Source organism: Haematobia irritans, chromosome 5, assembly GCF_050003625.1.
Source record: "Haematobia irritans isolate KBUSLIRL chromosome 5, ASM5000362v1, whole genome shotgun sequence".
In the NCBI taxonomy this organism is placed as follows: Eukaryota; Metazoa; Arthropoda; class Insecta; order Diptera; family Muscidae; genus Haematobia; species Haematobia irritans.
Genome location: NC_134401.1, coordinates 174,751,578 through 174,764,925, shown reverse-complemented (window position 1 = coordinate 174,764,925; position 13,348 = coordinate 174,751,578). Strand labels below are relative to the sequence as shown.

Genomic DNA, 13,348 nt, shown 5'->3' with positions numbered 1-13,348 from the left:
TGCTGCTACACTGTAATGATCTCAACACGATTTTGAAAGCCGATCTAAGTGTGTTTGTTGTTGCTGCCATTCTGGGCTGAGTTGAGCTCAAAACATTTATTCGAGAATGAGAGTAATACCAATCATATGTACATATTCGCAAAAACTACTCCCATCGTTTATATGAGACATTTCGATCCAAAGTAGAACAGTTAAAGGCAAAAATATCTTCGAATATCGCAACATCCGTCAATACACTTTTGGTAATACTGTCTATATTTTTTAGTTCAAGTAACATAATTAATAAACTGAATTAAACCTTTTCATATTGCCCTTTTTGAGGGCAGACAAAAATATTATACTTATACTTATTGGACAACCCTCGTATGTGCTATGACTGGTACAATGATAGTGTTTCCGTTGTAATTTGAAGCAAAATACTTATCCGACCATTATGTTTCCGATGCACATTGAGCTTTGGAGAACTCAAAGCCGTAGCTCAAGCCGAAAGGATAAAATGTTTGCACATATGTATGTATACACCTTGTAGGATTTTTTAGAATTGTTTGCTTACCACAATTACGAAGAGGTCCTCGGACAATTACGAAGAGGTTTCGTACAGATAAAGCATGAACTTGTACTCTTGATATGTGATCCTTTTCGATTAGATAGCCGGCATTTCTAAGATACATTTGTACTAGGGCTGTCACCCGGGATAAATCCCGTCCCGGATCACGGAATTTTTTATTTTGAATCCCGGGATTTTTCGGGGATAATTTGTTAAAAATTTTCCCGGGATAATTTGTTAAAATTGTGGCTTTTTATGAATGTTTATTAATAAATTGGAGTATTCATTCAGTGAATACGGCCCTTAGATTTCATACCCGACAAATTTAGTTAATAAACATTTATGGTACACCTTGAGTAAGAATTTATTATACATGAGGTATACTAAACGGCATAATTTCATCAAAAATCTAAGAAATGGAATTCGTGTCACATAAAATAAAAAGCAATGATAAAGGGTCCGTCGAAAATATGACAAGATCGCGTTTATATGATACAAATATGGATGCCTTAATATATTTATTTAAATCGACGAAGTACAAAATAATTATCTCAAGTATACGAAAAATACGCCTAATCTAACCTAATCCTTAAAATGTTTTGCTGAGTAAGATAGCGATATGAAATGGCTTTTTTTATTAACTTTTGTCATAATATTTTTGTTTTCTTCACAATGTTGAGTTGGACTAAGTGTTCGTTAAGAGTGATAGTAATTTCAAATTGCTTTTTAAATTACTCTTATGTTCTTTTGTTGGTTTTTGCTAATAAAACTGATTTAAACTAAATTGGTTTAATGTACAACAATTTTTGGCGCTGTAGATTGCTATTACTTATAATATGTAAAGATTACCAAAAATTTCGGGATCCCGGAAAAATCCGGGAAAAATCCCGGGATTCAATATTTTGAAAAATCGATCCCGAATGACAGCCCTAATTTGTACAAAAAAATTTCTTAAAGTGGTTTTAAAAGCTTTGTCAAATTTTTCTTACGGTCACACTGGGCAAATATTTGACAGAAGACAAAAAAGAATTCGTCGCCACAGTCGAACCAGCAACCATTTTTATTGAATATATTCCATCTCAATAGGAGTATATTCCAAAACGGCATTCAGATATTTCAAAAGTGCTCCAGGAAAATGTTTGACACTCATTTTGGGCAAATATTTACCCAGTGTGAACATATCCTTATGCAACAAAAATTAGTTTATTTTGTCAAGCAACGACTCATACATTTTATGTATCTCTCCAAAGCGAAATCTCCAACCTTCTCACAACTACAGTCTCTTAAACCAATCGACTCTCTGTTACTGTCTAACATATAATGGTGAACGAAGAGACATGCTTATGTAGGTAACAATGATCAAGTATCAGATTCCTATTTGATAGATTTTGAGTTGTTCTCATTTTGATTTTTTTATCCTTACAATTTGATCACTTAAACTAGGTGTGTTACTCTGTAAGAGTCAAAATTGAAACGTGATTCATTACAAGTAAACAAAAGGTGCTCTGGGTGACATTTTAACAATTTAACCCACTTTTTTTTGGTCCATTCACATTTGAATTTGCATTAACATCAAATTTGGCAACGTTGCCTTATCAGTGAAGATCAAAAAGGAATTGGAAAAGTTTGTTGATTTACAACGCAGCTAAAATTTTAATTTCCCAAAATTTTCTTTTCAGATTTATGGACGGATATCTAGTATAGCGTTCATATATTCATATGGCTGAAACTGTAGATGATCAGTTAATGACAAGAACTGATCAGATGGTTATTGAATTAATATATCTATTTCCATGACCTAGGTCCTTTCTGTATATACATTTGGAAATTCAAAAAAGTGAACCCTCTATTTCACTAAAGCAAATTTTAGTTCATGGAATTATTATGTTTGGAGAAAGTTTCCTTTACTCGAATAATTATAATCATATGAAGCATAAAGATTTACTAAATTCGTACTTCTCACAAAATAGTTCATTATTTCTTTAAATGTGTACATTTTACTACAAATGCGCCCATCTTGAACTTCGTATGGCACTAAAGATTTTCTTGCAATTTTTACCTCCAATTTTTTCCTTCAAACTACAAAACATTTTTTTAACAAGTGAAAGAAATTAATTATGTCTAACAAATTTTCTTGAATTTGTCAAAAAATATTTACTTATTTTTGTGATATCGGCGTGATAATCTGAAATTAACCAAAATCTTTCTTCTTGGTGGGTTCACTTATTTTTCCGTGCTCTTAAAAATGGAAAATTATCGTGAGACGTTTGCTGCATTATCACATCCTCGTAAGTGGACACCTGCCAAATGTGGACAAAATCTAGGCGACCGTGCGTAACCACTTCTTTGAGGCTTTACTGCATTTTTTATGTGTAAAGATGCTGCATTTTAATATCCCATTCTGCATCTCCTTCAGAACTTCGCAATTTCACAGACCATTATTCTTCAATATTCAAATAGAGACATTTTAAGATTTGAACGCTTAATAAACTAAAACAGGATGCGGCAATGACAGTAATTTAACTGCAGTGAAAAATCCTAACCGTGTGTTAATATTCCTCTTGTTCGATGATTATTCACCTTAATCATTTTTATAATACTCACCACGTATTAGCACTTATTTCAATTTGGCAGTTAGTATTTAAATATGGACTGATTTTTTTTTTTGCAAATTCTTTTGCGCTTATAAATGGCCACTAATAATTCATTCTGTTTTTCTACAACTTGGCGTCAAATGGTTATTTTGTTCTTTTTTGTTTTGAATATTTTGCTTTTTGCCAAAATAAAAACCCATTTTACTTGATTAGATGAGACGCAGTAGTTATTTGAAAATGCTCATGCATTCAGGGCTGATGTATTGAAATCAATTTCTTTTAATGGTGTCACCCTCATTCAGAGATATTATCAAATGGTTTTGCTATATTTTTTATGCTAAAAACTTGAATACTTTATGTCCAAAAACTTCTCGATTAATCGAATGAAAATTTGCAATATAGTGTAACAGTGGTGAAATCTTCTTCGATGTTGTTTTTTGCTCGCCCGAATCAAACACTATGAATTAACCTTAAATTTTATTAAGTACTTCAGCCTCAGAATCCAGCATTCGGCCTTTACAGTTCATCGTCGAGAAAAAAAAAACTCTTTTTTCATAATTTATCATTTTTAGTGGTCCAGCTGAACTCAATGCCGGTTTTTCTTGGTGCCGTTTTTGTGACAAACCGACAGACGGACGCGGCAGAGTTGGCGGCAATTGCAGTTAAGCCGTATTTGCAATTGTAGACTTTGTCTTGTTTGGCTTTATTTTATTTACAAAACTCAAACGTGATCGAGTCTAAAAATAGCCTCCCGTTGAATAAATGTTGCTTCTACAAAACAAGTCATACAAATTAACCAGTAAATGGACAAAGTTATAGACAGACGGACGCACAATTATACGCACGGTCATACTACACAGGATTAAGAGGGTGTTATGATAATTTTGACAAACTTCTTACTACATGTTTTTTTTTTTATATAAATTGTATCAGTACACTCAGAAAAATTCGCAATGACTTCCCATAAGTCCTTACATAGGGTTTCAATAATGTATCAGACTAAAAAAGGGTAATCCATCAGTTAGAAAAATTTACGTTAATTATAGAAATTTTTAACCAAACTGTATTATAATTGCCGATATCGCAAAAATTAAAATTCAGGAAAATATTTTAGACACAGTTCTACTATGTTAAGGAAATTTTTAGAAGGAAAACAATACAGTTAGTAATTACAAATGTGTTTTTAGAGCCATACAAAATTCAAGAAGGGCGCATTGCAAATTAGGATTTTTAAGATATTCTGAACTGTTTGTGGAAAATATGAATTTAGGAAATCTTTATGCTTCGTTTGTGTATAATTTGTTTCGCTTTTTTAATTCATTTAGCTAAGGTACGCAAAAAAATATATTAAAGTGAATGAAACTTTCTAATATTGGGGCAATTTAAACTAAAATCAAATTCAAACAAAATATAAACTAAAACAATAATTAATATCAACTCAAATAAAGTTTAATTGACTTTAGTGTCCTCGTGAGTTCACTGGTTTTTAATGCATCACAAAGAGGAGAAAAATTACACTAAAGTTGCATTTAAGACGCAATTATCTTTTAACCCTCGGACAGACACATGAGTCTGGCCAGACCTTTTTCGATTCTAATTGTAATTAAAATACATTTATAATATAGCTAGAGACCTGAATCTTCTGGTACCCTCCTAAAATTTTATTACCTATCGATGTGTGAAAAAATCAGGACGGAAAATACGACAGTGATAATGTAATAATATCAACAAAATAGCATATTTTCCATATAAATACATTAAAATACATAATGGGTCTGGCCAGGCCTCATGTGTTACGAATGTGACTATCGAAACATGTGTATGACGGAGGGTTAAATTTTAGTTTTACTTACTTGATACTGAGAAAGAAATTTGAATTTATTCGTTTTTTCATGTGGTATCAAAATCATTAAGAAAAGTGTTTACTATAACGAAAGTTTCTGTATTCAGGCTTTAAACTATACCGCGATACCTAAGAAGTGAGTCAAATTTATTAAAACCAACACAATTTTTTTTTATGTAAAGATATCCGTTTTAAAATCGTATTTTGACGGAAATAATTGTAGTTAAAAATTGCAAAAATGTCTCTAGCCTCATATTTTAAGTTATTTCGAACCATTTTCTAGGAAATACGAACTTCGTGTATTTCGTGGGTAAATTTGTTTCTCGTTTTTAATTAATTTAACTAAATAGTACAAAAAATTGTTGAAATGAGGGAAGGATTCCACATCATACCATACTCCATTTAAATTTCAATTTGGCGACTCACCGCCAATATTGTAGAAAATTGAAACTAAACTGTATTAGAAATATTTACTACACGTTGATTTCACAAAAATAAGTAAATAATTTTCGACAAAAAAAAAACAAAAGAAAATTTATTATTTTTCACTTATTAAAGAAAATTTCGTAGTTTGAAAGAAACAAAAATGGAGTTCACAATTACAAAAATGTCTTTAGTGCCGTATAATTTTTTCCTATATTTTAGTTAATTTAATTAACGTACGTAAAAAATTATTAAGTCCTGCAAACTTTCTTAAAACGTAATAACTCCTTGAACTAAAATAGATATAAATTGGCTTTAGTGAATTATAGGTGTCCCCGAAATTCAACATATTTAATGACGATTTCATTAATTTTGAAGAATTTTTCAGAATTATTACAGCCAAGTGGACTTTAGTCAAACAAATTTGATAGTTGACACGTCGATTTCACAAAAATAAGTATATAATTTTCGAAAATTCAAACAAAAAAAATATTAGACAAAATTATTATTAATTATTATTTTTCACATACTAAAGAAAATTTCATAGTTTGAAAGAAAACAAGTAAGTAAAGTCTAAAGTCGGGCGGGGCCGACTATAATATACCCTTCACCCCTATGTAGGCCAAAATTTGTGTTACCATCTCAACTACTTGACATTTGCTGGAAGCTATATAAAGGAGACAATTTTTTTACTTCTACAAAATCTCTAAAATTAAAATTTAAGTCGGCTAACGCTACCCAGTTAATTGGAGGAAACTTCTATTGAAAATGGGTATAAAATGTGTAACAGTCTACCATATTTCCCCAACTCTGGTGTACGTATATATGGGAGCTATATATAATCTGAACCGATTTTGATTAAATTTGACATGTATAGTTAGAATAATAATTCTGCTATCTATGCGAAATTTCACGTAAATGGGAGTATAACTTTGGCCCCCTGGTCATATGAGTGCAAATCGGACGGAAGATATATATGGGAGCCATATCTAAATCTGAACCGATTTCAACCAAATTTGGCACAATTACCGATACTACTAAACGTACTCCTTGTGCAAAATTTCAAGCAAATCACGGCAAAACTCTGGCTTTTGTGGTCATATAAGTTCAAATCGGACGAATGATATATATGGGAGCTATATCTAAATTTGAACCGATTTCAATCACATTTACCAAGCATTGGTAGAATGTCAATTCTACCCACTGTGCAAAATTTCACGAAGATCGGTAGTAAATTTTGGGAGCTATATCTAAATCTGAACCGATTTGGCTGATATTTTGCAAGATTTTCGAGATTTATAAAATATTTGGATATACGGTATTTCAAGAAAATCGGTTGATAAACACGCTAACTATGACCAAATCGGGGATAAATATATACGGCAGCTATATCTAAATCTGAACCGACTTTTTCCAAAACCAATAGCGGCCCTATGCCAAATTTGAGGACGATCGGGCTTAAATTGCGAGCTGTACTTTGTGCACAAAATTACATATACAGGCAGACGGACGGACAGACAGACGGACATTGCTAAATCGACTCAGAATTAATTCTAAGCCGATCGGTATAGTAAAATATGGGACTATATCCACTATTTCTTGGCGTTACATACAAATGCACAAACTTTTTATACCCTGTACCACATTAGTGGTGAATGGTATAAAAATGGAGTTCAAAATTACAAAAATATATTTAGTGCCGTAAATTTTGTTTCCTCTATTTTAGTTAATTTAATTAACATACGTAAAAAATTATTAAGTCCTGGAAACTTTCTTAAAACGTAATAATTTCTTGAACTAAAATAGATATAAATCGGCTTTAGTGAATTATAGGTGTCCCCTTTTTTTGAGTGTACCGAAATTCAACATATTTAATGACGATTTCAGTAATTTTGAAGAATTTTTCATAATTATTAAAACAAAGTAGACCTTAATCAAATCAAGTTGAACAATAGAAATATCTTCCGAGATCAAATGATATTATGGCGTTATAAGATTCTCTCCAAAAAAAAAACAAAATATTTGAACCTTTTATATCGTAAATATTAATACGAACTCATTAGAGCTGTGGTGGTAATTTCTTGTCTGTGGTGGGACTAAGTGACTAAGAGCTTTCAAATTAGAGCTTTCTACGAAATTTGTATCAGCGTAGACATAAACCCACGTTTGCTAGAAGAAATAAACGCAAGAAATACATTTGTTGAAAATAGTGTTGAATTCAAAACACTTTCCATTTCTTTTCAAATGTTTGCGGTTCGCGTTTCGTTTATTTAACTCTATAATTATAACACCATACATTTTATTTGAATATACATACATTTATTAGGTGTAACGTAAAAATACATAATAGGATATACTAATTGAAAATTAATAAATACAAATTCCTGAATATCAATATTGAGACATTTCCTATACATTCTCGTACATCATAAATCTTTTACCATCCTCTGCTTGGAATAGAATTTTTATCCATACTGGTATGAAATTGAATAATTATCAATAAATACGTAGTTACCGCAGCCACAATCTGAAAGGAAAAACAAGGGCTTTTATTGAGCGATAATGGGAGTTCAGTCAATTTCAAAATTATTCTGTGTATAATACCGATGTTATCAATTTGTAGTCCATATTGAAAAATCCAGCAGCAGTAAAACAGTTCTTTCGTTGCATCACTTCCATGGAGAATAATTGAAGAATGGTATATAAGTTAGACATGCCAATACTCTCCGAACCAATTCTATGCAAAAGAGTACCCGTAAGGGACATCTGCGGCAAAAACATTTGACATTAAAGATTTAGTGTCCAATTCAAAAGAGATAACTCACCGTATATTCTGTCTTTGAGCAAGCACTGACATTAATTCCAACAACAGCTATTTGCACGAAAATCCAGCAGATAACCACTATCAACTGATAGGCATCGATTGCAATTTTATGTGCCACTAAAGCAGCAAAAAGATTATATCCTTGAATTGTTATCACTCCAAACGAAGCAGTCGTTAAGAAGAGCAAGTGCCAAGCGAAAATGTTCAATAAGAGTTCCACACAGTCAGCTAAATTGGCATAAATCTGTAGCAATTGCTTCAAAGTCTCTACAGAGCACTGGGGTTTTGCCAAGCCCTCTAGATCACTAAGGGGTTTTACCATAGTAAAGTGGGGATTTCTTCTAATATATCGAGAGATTTCATTATTGATCAAATCGAATTTTGATTTTAATATGAACATCAAATTATAGAACTGGAACTCTTTTAAGGTCAACAATAATATTGGGAAGAAGCATACAAACCAAAAACATGTTGACATTACATTTGGAAATTCGGGACCCAAATATATTACGACGCAATTGGCCATGGAGAGTGAGGCACTCACCAAAATAACCACAATTAATTGTACAAACATACTTTTCCTCATTTGCAAATAGTTTACTTCTCTTCCGGTAACATGTTCTAGTTGGCCATCAATTTGAGATATCCATGAAAGCAATCCATGTAATTGCTGCAGATTCAGCCATGTATTCAGTACCGCATATCCACCCAGTAGGAAGAGAAATAGTAGTTGGGCCCAATTGGTAAAATAAGCAATTACCATTGTTTCATGTAACTCTTCCAGACGTTTCGTTGAACTGATATGATGGATTCCGAAAATAAAACCAACTGAAAATTGAGAAATTATTTATCAAAGAAACAAATAATAGCCCGGATAGTACGTTTTTGTAATTTGCCGACCCCATCTCATAAAGGAAAAATGGACTTTTGAACCCAAATTATTGAATATTTCAAGCTCGTCTCTACAAAAAAAAAAGATTTACAAGTAGAATAGCTTCCATAATAATTTTTTTTAAAGAAGCCACATCTTTGGCCCGGAATCAGAAATCTTTAAATCCAAGTCCTCATCCTTGGGATCCAAGTAGAAAATAATTTTCTTGTAGTAAAATTATATAAAATTAATATTAGACGCATGAGGCCACCAGAAGTGGCTGAAGGACGACCACTGTTGAAAAGATAAGACCTCAATCGGTGAGAAATCTAAAACCCAATTTGGTTTCGAGGAGCAAATACTTTGTCAGGAAGAAAACGTGTAAGATTATAATGTGCCCATATTAATATACTGATATTTTGGTTGTTCAAATAAAAATTAAACCTTATGCTTACTTACCCACATATATTATGGATCCCAACCAAGACCAGCATATAGCCCATTTATCCCATTCAATTCGAATTTTCTCGTTTAAAAATCCATTTGGGTCCAAATTAATTGGCATAAAACCGAAAATTTTAAAGATTTTTAAAAAAGGATATACAACAAATCCAAAATCGTTGCCATTGAAATGTCCACAAAAAGATTTACGGATTTTTTCAAAAACTTCCTTCAGTTTATATTTGCCCATGCCTCAAACTATCAGTTTCGCTATTAGTTTAATAACTAATCAAATGTGACCAGGCATAAAGCACTTGCACCCAATTAGCATTTTGTCAAGTGGGGACATGCGCCGTAAATAAATCAACAGGTTAGCTCGGGAGGTGCAAGGTCAAGGAAATTTGTCATTGAAGAATTAAATAAGGGTTCACAGTTTCATGCATAAGTGTAATAATTTAGGATCGTAATTTGAGTTCCAAAATCGATAGTCGAAAGCTATTGAAAGGATAAGGAAACGCCATTTATAAGTTTGATATTATTACATTATTACTGTCGTATTTTCATACCATTAAGATATATTTTCTATATCTATTGGTTCTTTGCTATGATTTTCTCAAATGGTTTTTGCTTTTGATTTTTCATTTTTGGTTCTTTGTTCTTATTTTCTCAAACGGTTTTTGTGAGAATGAGAGTGAAATTATGAGAGATTTACAAAATACGATGACCAATAGGATAGATTCTATCCCTTTTCGTATTTACTCTTCGAATCTTATATGTCTAATTGTATTTTTATTTACTGGACAATCTGCTTGTACATTAAAATAGGTAAAGTACATCATTCTTGAATAAACTATATGTGGGTCTGGCCAGACCACATGTGTTACGAATGTGATGTTTACACCAACAAATCCTTATAACTATCCTTGTATTAGATTTTTCGTCCTGATTTTTCCACACATCGATAGGTAATAAAATTTTAGGAGGGTGTCTGAAGTTTCAAGTCTCTAGCTATATTATAAATGTATTTTAATTACAATTAGAATCGAAAAAGGTCTGGCCAGAATCATGTGTATGTCCGAGGGTTAGGACAAGTAAAAGTCCAGCATTTTAACATTTTTATAAAATCATGAAAAAGTTATTTTAGGAACAGAAAGGATTCATATTCTCTAGCTAATTAACCTTAACCCTTATCCTGTACTTAAAAAAATACCGCATATTGTATTCGTGGGTAAAATTTGTCCAATATAAATTTACTCATATAAATGTATTTTAAAATAGCTTTTTTGACTGCTTGATTCAGTTTTTTGATACATGTTGAAGTTTTTTGGTTTCCATAACAGACTAAATGAAATACCTCATAGAAAATGAAATCTTTATTTTATTCCAGAGCTTTTCCCCAGCTGTACTAGAAACCCTATATTTATAATGTATAACGTATATTTGAATGTACGAATTGTTTGCTCATCACGTGTCTATCGTTTATTTAACATAATTGTTTCAATATTAACATTGATATAAATTTAATTAATACAAGTGCTGGCTTTGCCAACCATTTGGGGAGTCTAAGAAATCGTAGCATTGATGTACTATATTTAGTAAGCACTGATGACTGATAAATTATTACATCGACCATAATTACATATTACAATTATAGTATCCAAAGTATAGGTAAACAGCAGTTATTATTTGATACTTTTCGCACTACATTGGGTAAACATTTGAAATATTTGGAGATGCAAACAATTTTTTTAAGATATTCATTTCATAGCGTTTAAATATTCACATATTTTTCAAACATTTTTCTGAATATGCTTTAACTTTATCATATACGCTAATAAATATTCCATTCGCCCCAAACGAAATTTTAGATAAACAAATATCGTTTACCTTTGGTTTTTCGTTTTAATGACGTTTGTTTGGAAGGAATGCATAGACATTTTGTGATAAACGTTGATTTTTTAACATTTTTGGATTTTTTATTTTAATGCACCCTGATATATTTCTCACTTCTACGTTTTTTTTTCTACTTCTGTAATATAAGCAATATAGAAAAAATTATTCAATTTTAAACAATTTTCAAATTTTAAGTTTCGCCCCGACGGAGAATTGAACAACGAACACGCTATCCACTGGACCATATAGCTCTTATTGTTATCAACAGATAGTTATCGCCATCAGCGCACAAATCAAGCATATACGTCAAGCAGTTCTATTTATATACCCCATTGTTGGGCGCGCACATGTCTTTGTAAAACAACTATATTTAAAGAAAATAAACGACTTTAATTGGTTCCTTTCTTACACGCAACTTTAGGAAACGGAAATAAATAACATTGCATATATTTATATAATCGAAACGGACGGTGATTTTGGAGTAAAAAGAATTTTTTATTGAAAAACAAATTTGTAAAAAAAGAAATTTGTTACGGATAAAGGTTTGAACTTTTCGAAGACATTCAAAAAACTATAACAAAAACAACGTTTGCGATACCCGCTTGTAAGTGGGACAACAAATTGAAAAACTCGACATATTGATTTTGAAAAATCAAATGTCGACTTTTTCAATTTTTCAAATATCCTCAAAATTAGCTGTAAGTGCCATCTACATACCGGACCATTGTCCCTCAATAAAAGATATAAAATCTTTATATTACAAATGTCAAAGCTTATGGTGTATAAATTAGCTTTCGAATTTGAGCTTTGTCTGTGAGATTTTCATTTAGCTAAGCCACAAACCTGTAATGCAGAGAGTAAACAAAAATAGAAATGATTTTGGCGCTCAGTTCCCAGTATTAATTTAAATTGAACACTATCCAGGGTAAGTAGTTGAGGTACAAGAAGCTTACTAAGAGCATTTGCGCTATACCTTCAGCAATAACGTATGCTTGAGAATAATGCCAGACCATGACTGGTTTCGGATTATCAGAAATACTACCACGCAGTGTTGCCAGTATTGGGGATTTTTCCCCAAATCGGGGATATTTTTTCGTGAATGGGGACAAAATTTTTGAGTTGGGGAATTGGGGATTTGGTGGGGAATTTACACAAATTTGGGGATTTTTGTGAGGTATTCTGGTCAGTATAATAAACCAGGTTTTGAGTTATGGTTTGTATGAAATTTTTTACTTCTACATGCCTAAAAAGGGGCTTAAAGAAGTACAGAGAATCTTCAAAATATGAAAAAAAATCTATTCCAAGAGCTACTTTACAATTTACTTTGTTTTTAAGAAATTGTTTACGATTGTGAAATTATTTCATAAGGACGTGGGTCGCAGTGTTGGCCCCTCATCTGCATACATCACTGATTTGGATTTGACTCTTTATACCAATAATTAATTCTGATGAGGAATTGTATCAGAAATATTTTGAGCACCCGTCTCATTTTTTGGATTTTGAAATCTTATTTTTATTGTAACTCGCAAACTGGTAACATATGACAAAAATTGCATATTTTTAAAATTTTTGGATTATGACGGATTTTTTACAGCAGAGCCTATTCCTATTTTCAAAAAACTTGCCAAAAACTGTATTGGGGATTTTTGTGGGGAATTTTAAATTCAATTGGGGATTTTTTGGGTTGAAAGCGTCTTATTTTGGGGACAAGAGCCCGAAAAATACTGGCAACACTGCTACCACGTATCCATTTAACAGCAATATAGCTCCAAGATCATTTGGTAATTAAAATTTTTGCTTGTATTTTGGTTTCATCAAATTTTTAGGTTCATTTTCATCCTTAAAACACAGTACCAGGATCTTTACACTAAACACGGGTTCTTATTAATTTTTATTTTTTTTTTATAAAAAA

At 31.7% G+C, this 13,348-nt stretch overlaps 1 protein-coding gene across 1 annotated transcript; it reads right to left on the bottom strand.

Annotated features, from left to right (window-relative positions):
- Positions 1-7,704: 7,704 nt before the first annotated feature.
- Positions 7,705-9,796, bottom strand: LOC142239601 (putative gustatory receptor 2a). Its single transcript, XM_075311394.1, has 4 exons — positions 9,562-9,796; positions 8,233-9,059; positions 8,012-8,173; positions 7,705-7,934 (listed from the first exon to the last, which is right to left on the bottom strand). Exons 1-4 carry the CDS (start codon positions 9,791-9,793, stop codon positions 7,845-7,847), a joined length of 1,311 nt encoding a protein of 436 aa, XP_075167509.1. The 5' UTR covers positions 9,794-9,796; the 3' UTR covers positions 7,705-7,844.
- Between the last annotated feature and the right edge of the window lie 3,552 nt (positions 9,797-13,348).